Source organism: Haliaeetus leucocephalus, unplaced genomic scaffold, assembly GCF_000737465.1.
Source record: "Haliaeetus leucocephalus isolate CR32 unplaced genomic scaffold, Haliaeetus_leucocephalus-4.0 Scaffold147, whole genome shotgun sequence".
NCBI lineage: Eukaryota > Metazoa > Chordata > Aves > Accipitriformes > Accipitridae > Haliaeetus > Haliaeetus leucocephalus.
This window is the reverse complement of record NW_010972583.1, coordinates 398,136-404,863: the sequence shown is the minus strand read 5'-3', so window position 1 is coordinate 404,863 and position 6,728 is coordinate 398,136. Positions and strand designations below refer to the sequence as shown.

At 49.3% G+C, this 6,728-nt stretch overlaps 1 protein-coding gene across 1 annotated transcript in view; it reads right to left on the bottom strand.

Moving 5' to 3' along the window:
* The window catches only part of ERICH3 (glutamate-rich 3), a 39,727-nt gene that overhangs the window by 514 nt on the left and 32,485 nt on the right, over positions 1-6,728 (bottom strand). Inside the window, exons 16-18 of the mRNA XM_010561533.1 lie at positions 6,268-6,726; positions 5,762-5,797; positions 1,317-1,588 (exon numbers count right to left, since the gene is read on the bottom strand). Coding sequence (XP_010559835.1) covers positions 1,317-1,588; positions 5,762-5,797; positions 6,268-6,726 — 767 coding nt within the window. The remainder of the gene's footprint in view (positions 1-1,316; positions 1,589-5,761; positions 5,798-6,267; positions 6,727-6,728) is intronic.

Sequence of the window (6,728 nt, the reverse complement as noted above, 5' to 3'; positions counted from 1 at the left end):
TTGAAGCCAGCGACGCAGGGGAGCGGCGCCGGCGGGGGCGGGAGGGGGGGGGGGGGGATGTCCCCTCAACAAATTCCAGTTCATTGCTAACAAACAGTTCTGACCTTGGTGCTAACACCCTCCAGGTCAAACACGATGTTGCCAACACACACTGAACTCAGCCATTCTGTTGTCCTTCCACTGTAACAATTCAATGTCCGCATTGCAAACTGCAACAAAACAACATCCAGATTTCTTTGCAACTGGAGGAAATACGTCATATTCTTTCTAGAAGTTGTCCTGGTTTTGGCTGGGATAGAGTTAATTTTCTTTCTAGTAGCTGGTATAGTGTTATATTTTGGTTTCAGTATGAGACGAATGTTGATAACACACTGATGTTTTCAGTTGTTGCTAAGTGATGTTTAGACTAAGTCAAGTATTTTTCAGCTTCTCATGCCCAGCCAGCAATAAGGCTGGAGGGGCACAAGAAGTTGGGAGGGGACACAGCCAGGGCAGCTGACCCAAACTGGCCAAAGGTATATTCCATACCATGTAAGAGACACTAACAGAGCAGAAAGCATCAATTGTCATATCTGAAAAATCAGTTCCAGCATTGTTTCCTTTTCAACAGGAATTTTTTCTTACAAATACCTCTGCACTGTGTCTTTTTCCCTTGCTTTAAACAATCATGTGATGACTTTTCATTGATACTGCAGCTGTACCTGAAAACCAGAAACTAAACTGGATTAGAGAACAGAAAATAGAGCAAGGAAAAGAGACTTCAGTTGCATTAATATGTCTGTGTACTTGCTTACACCCGAGCTGCTTGGTTTGATCTCTGAGCACCTCCTCAGAAAGTGTCAGAAGTGGACACATGGAAACAACAACAAAAAAAAATCAGAAAGCTTTTGAAGGCGAAACTTTTATAGTTTAGGAAGCTCTTTACAAGGCCAACTGTCTGCAAATCATTTTACTAGTAATTAAAATTACTGGCTCCTTGAAGAAAACAGTGTCTTAGTTAATTGGTCTCTACAGAAGAAACATCAGGCTTGGGGGGAAAGCGTGTTTCATAGGAGTGATCAGTTATTAATACAAGTGAAAACTCTGAAGAGTGTAAATGACTGAACAGACCATGCTCTACAGTTGTTTGTGGGAATGAAATTAGTCTGTGCCGTTCCCAGAGAAGCCTGAGGAGCCCAGCATACTGAAATATTTATCAAGAATAAGACGCTCCAAGGATTCTTACCCTGCTTTTAAGACCAGCCAGCACCTGCTAGCTGTGGCAATATTTCAGATTGTTTAACACACAGTCATAGATGATCCAGATTAAAAGGAACCGGTGTCCAACAAAACAAGTGCTTGTGCCGCAGCCAGGAGCGAGCCCGGCGTCCCTGCGGCAAGCTGTGCTGTCCCAGCCGTGGGACAGGGCTGTGCCATGGCCACCTGCCCCGGGGCCGGAGGCATCTTCCCGCAGGGTGGCCCCCGCCAGCTCACCGGGCAGCTTCAGCGAGCCCACGGCCCTGCAGAGCCACCTCGGGGGCTCGGCTGGCACGGCCCCGCCGGGCAGGCAGAGGGGTCGGTCGCAGTGGATGGCTGAGCCCACGAAACACTACGGGAAATTCCCAGCCAGAGAAACCCACCTTGCAGCATGAGCGCTTGTTCAAGACAGATGCACGCACCGCCTGCAAGGCGCTCCCCGCGGCAAACTTTCCAGGCGGTGGCTGTGACCATCACCCTCTTCCATCTCTGCTAGCGGCGCCAGAGGCTTGGTGCCCGGTTCCAGGAGCTGGACTTCGAACAATCTTTCTCATACCGTGTCCATTGTGCACAGCTGGCATTGTTTTTCAACTGGTGAAATGCATCTATTTAGCCGGTGTAATGTCACAAGGTATGATTTCTGCTGTGTAAGCCAGTAACAATGCATTTGAGGAACAATCATCAGCATCCGGTGACAAGCTACTGAGAATACCTGACAGATTAGGGAGTTAAAAAAAGCCTTTGTGATGAGCCAAAACTCAGTTTTGCCGGTGGCAACACTGTTAGATAGTTTGCTTTTCTCACATATGTTCAGTTTAATAATTAGTCTCCTTTTTTTTGGCACATGTTGTGTTTTTCCCTAAGTGCCACCTGCATTTTTTCACTTGAAGTTAATTACTAACTAGCAATGGATAGGAGAGCAGAAATTACCATGGATAGCATTTCCAAAACCGTAAAAGTATCTATTTTGATGGTTTTGCTTCTTACCAAAATTCCACCTGCTCCCATTACAGACATACACACCCATGTTGTGAAAGTACATGAATGGTACATCTTTAACAGCCACACCAACAGCAGTAGAGCAGGTCTCTGAAGCTGAAACTGCCAAATTCAACTCCGTTCTGCATCTGGTTCAAGTCCTCTGACCATTTTAGAAATCAGTTGCCTTAAAGGAGCCAGACAAATGAACAGTACTGCAGTGTCCCAGGCACAAATCTGGCTCATGTCACCCCACAGCCGTGTGGCACCAACAAGCCACCTGTGGCACTGCCAGCATGCAAAACAAGTGAGGGAAAAGGCGAGGACGGGAGCGGGGGGAAACCGTCCAGTACATCACGGGGTGTGAGCTGTCAAGATAGGGCAAGGGCTGTTTCCTTACCACAGATCAAACCTCACCTGTATCTATCATGTAAATATGGCTGTCAGAAAGAACAATGAGAAAACAGAGGATCTCATCAATATAATACAAGTTCAGAAATTATGGAGTGTTCTTGGGAAATTTGATATTTTTTTTTCCGTCAGTGTATAAAACCAAAGTACTTGAAGTATGGGGGTTTTTAGAGCAATACAAGAACTTGCATGAGTCGGCATGTTCCTAACAAAAGGATTCATCTCCCTAATTATTAAAATCGTACACACAAGTGCCATTTATAAATATTTTAAGTATTTTAAATAACGAATTGTCAGCTTTCCAGTTCCTTACAATCACTACTGCATTGTTCATCTGGGGCTTCCCTGATGCCCCAGATCTTCTGCAGCCCAAGAGTGCCCTGGGAGTTCAGCTGCCTCTTGGTTACCAACACTTGCCTTTTTTTCTAAAAGGCTGAAGTGGATCTAGTTAAGTTGCCGTCTGCTGCTGCAAACTCAGTACTGTACCTAACCACCTTCAGTGTGTTCTGAATGCCGGATTTCTTTGAAAGCAGCTTCTACCCCCAAGGACAGAACCCTCCCTCCTGGCCCAAGTGTTGGGAGTGCAGGCGGGCGGCTGGCGAGAGGCTGCACCAGGAGGAGAAACCGGCTTCAGCGATGGCTGCCAGCCCTGAGGACCACCTGCCCCGGGCAGCCTCAGTCACAGCGCTGCCCGGGGGGCTCAGCCGTCGCCCTCCCATTGCTCAGCACATGCCGCAGAGCAGCCCCTCGAAAGGAATCGGCTGGGCAGGGCCGTAGCCCCGAGGGGACCTCTGCCTCGGGCAGCACGAGTGGCTGCAGCCCCCTTAGCGCGACAGAGCCAGCGCTGCAATGGTGCTCGCCATTTGCAGAGCAAGAGTGTTATTTAATTTTGAGATGCTCTGCAGATCGCTCCAGCACTCACCTGCAACAAATGAATCAAACCTCTTCCCTCTCACATTCTTATCCTGTGTTAAGCAGCTAAATGTCAAATAAACCAGTGTGGTTCATGATCTGCCCAAGTACAGCCTTAGTTTTAATCCTGACCCTTCAAGGGAATCCCTGCTAAGGCAAATCCCTGCACTCCTCCCTCTGCCTTTGTTCATCTGCAACACTTGAATTGCAACCCACATGGATGAACATGCATTTGTAAATGGCTTTGGTACAGTCATGCTCACGAGCCACAGGCATTTGCTTTCCACAGGTATCTGCGTGATGCAGTTTTTGTGACACAAATATTCAACCCAACATTAGTCATCCAGTTAGAAAGCAGAGATAAATACTGAAGACCAGGCCCTACTTGATTGGCAAGTATTCTTCTTACAGTGAAATCATTTGCAAAAATTCAAGGAACTACACAGACCGGTACATGTACTTTTATAGACCCAAGTAAATGTGCAGGTGTGCATGTGTATACGGAAAAAACAAACCTCTGGAGAAGGTCATTAGCATGAATTTAAATTCTGAACACTTCACATACCAGGTGTATTCAACTGTAGAGTATGTAAACACTGATTATCTATTTACTGCACTTTTTTTATATTGAACAACATTGAAAAATGTCTTGGTCCAGTGAATAAGCCACTTCTGATTTTATGGACATTCCCTGATTAAAAGGAGAAGACCGTTGTTGAATGGTCAAAAGTCAAATACGTGCTTTGTAAACAAATATTGCATATCTTGCACAGAACAAACATTTCAACCGCAGCACTCAGGATTGCTTGATGCGATGCTTTCATTTGAACTGCTGAGGACTGTAAAGCTATTATTAGTCTTTTTTGCCTACTTTTCTCTTTCAAAACCCTTCCTGGTATCCAGACTGAAAATCAGATGCAACCATCTTTAGTACAGGAGGGAACAAACATGAATTACCTGATCACATTTAAATTTCCTATCCCATGTATACTGATCTTAAGTGACTTACAGTAACAACCCACTCAAAATCCTGCACATTTCAGTTCCATTTCCCCATTGAAAGCACAGTTAGAGTCCCCCGTGTAGGCGTTGAGCATCCTGCAGCCCACCGGCAATGCCTGCCAGGCTGCTGCGCACCCAGCACTGGACGCCGCGGCCCGGCAGGGTCTCGGGGAGCCCTTGGCGGTGCAGCAGAGCTGAAAGGGAGACTCCGGCAGCGGAGAGCCGCAGCCAGCGCTGGGCTGAAACAGCTTTACACTGACCACCCCTCCTGCAGTTTCAGCACAGACTCTGTGGGCCCAGGGAGTTACTCCTGACACCAGCAAAAGCAAAAGGCCAGGCTTTATTCATTTACAAATACACATTAGAATTGGTCTGATTTAACAATTTTCAACGTTTCAAAGTCCCAAGAACACCCTGAAGTGTGGCCAGCAACAAGCCTGGATCCCGGAGGAAAGAGAAGCCCCCACTGCATGCCACCCACCTGGCAGCACGGGGCACCCGTGCACGCTGGAGGGCTTGCTTGCCTGTAACGTGGGGTGGAGGCAGCCCCCCAAGCTAAAACCCCCTATGTGAAGCCACCATTCCCCCCATGATCCTGCCGTTCCACATCTCTGCTGGACACCCCCAGATGCTCTTACCAAAGCATTAATGTGCGCAAGTGCTCTATGCACAGCAATGAAGACACAGCCTGACTCACAGTGAAGAGTTTGTAGTTCAGAAAGGCAAATGACACACAGAAAAATGCAGTCAGTACATAGACACAGATACAGTCAAACACCAGCACTCTGTACAGACAAACAACTTGTCCTACGGAAACACATACAGCACATCACCCTCAGCCCTCCCTCCCACCAGCCGGCAGAAGCAAGCGGTGCCTGGGGGAGGAGGGGAGGTTCAGCCAGTCCAATATTTCTCTGTGTTTTGGGAAAAACAAACATGACAGCTGTGGAACAATCCTTGCAATTACTGTCTTCATAATTACGAAGGAGTGCTGTTTCCTGGGCTGGCATATACAGGCTTATTTCAGTTGTCTGCTGCACACTGAGAAGCTGTTTTAGTAAAACGTGACAGATGGTTGTGGTACTCGAGGAGTACAATAAAAAAGTGAACATCCGAACCGGCACAAATCAACAGCAATTTGTGTAAATGTTGCAGGACACAGCACTGAAAGAGCTGCAGAAAAAGCTTAGAGGGGAGTTTCTTCCCCATCCTGGGGCTGTACCGAGGGCACGACAACCGCATCTGGGTTTACAACATCCTACGAAACAACGAGAAAAACATTAGCTTTACAGAAAACATGCTAAACTTTGAGCTACTGAGATACTGTCCTAACAGATTTCCTACAAGCAGATGCCAGACTAACCGGAGAAGCTGAGTGCTGCTGTTGACCCAGGATGTCAGAGCCAGCGGGTGCTGCCGAGGCTCACCCACTGCCACCAGTGCCGGGTGGCAGGAGCTGCTCTGCGTGGCCGGAGGGGCCAGATGACTGAGGGGCTGCGAGCGTCAGCACCAGAGCAAAGATATTTGCAACAAGACTTCAGGAACAGGAGAGAATGGAGAAGCTGCCACCCAAAAGGATTTATCATCCCTTACCCCAGGTACCAGCAGCAGATACTTAAGGAAAGTGTAAGAAATGGGACAAAGTGGTGCATCCTCTGCTGCTGGCAGGGACCAGTCTGGGGACTCGAAGGGGCACGGGGGGCAGCGGCCGACCCACGCAGGACTCACCTCACGGGGACCGTGGCTCCTCTCGCCGGTGTCAGCGACTCCCGGAGTGTCTGGGCTCCCTCCAACGGGACTGTCCTTCCTCTGCTCCCTGACCCCAGCAGCGCTCCATGCACTCTCCGAGACACCCGCTGCCTCTCTCTCCCTTGTGTTTTCACAGAGGCCTGCCTGCTCCCCCTCGGCTTTCACTCCTGCCTGCTCTGTGCCCCCCTGCAGCCCACCCTTGCCCCCCACTGCCCCCATCCCGGGAGCTGCCAGCTGCGGCTGGGTGCCCAGGCACAGCCCCTCGCTGCCTGCCGACCCTCTTCCCCCCGACTCCGCTCCCCCATCCCCACGCGCAGGGGCGCTCAGGGAGGTTTCTGCAGTCGGCTGCTCCCCAAGGGACATTGCTCCACACAGTTCTGCGTGCCATGGGGACACGAGACCCGCTGTGCCCCACTCCCACCCCGCCTCGCCCTGGCCCT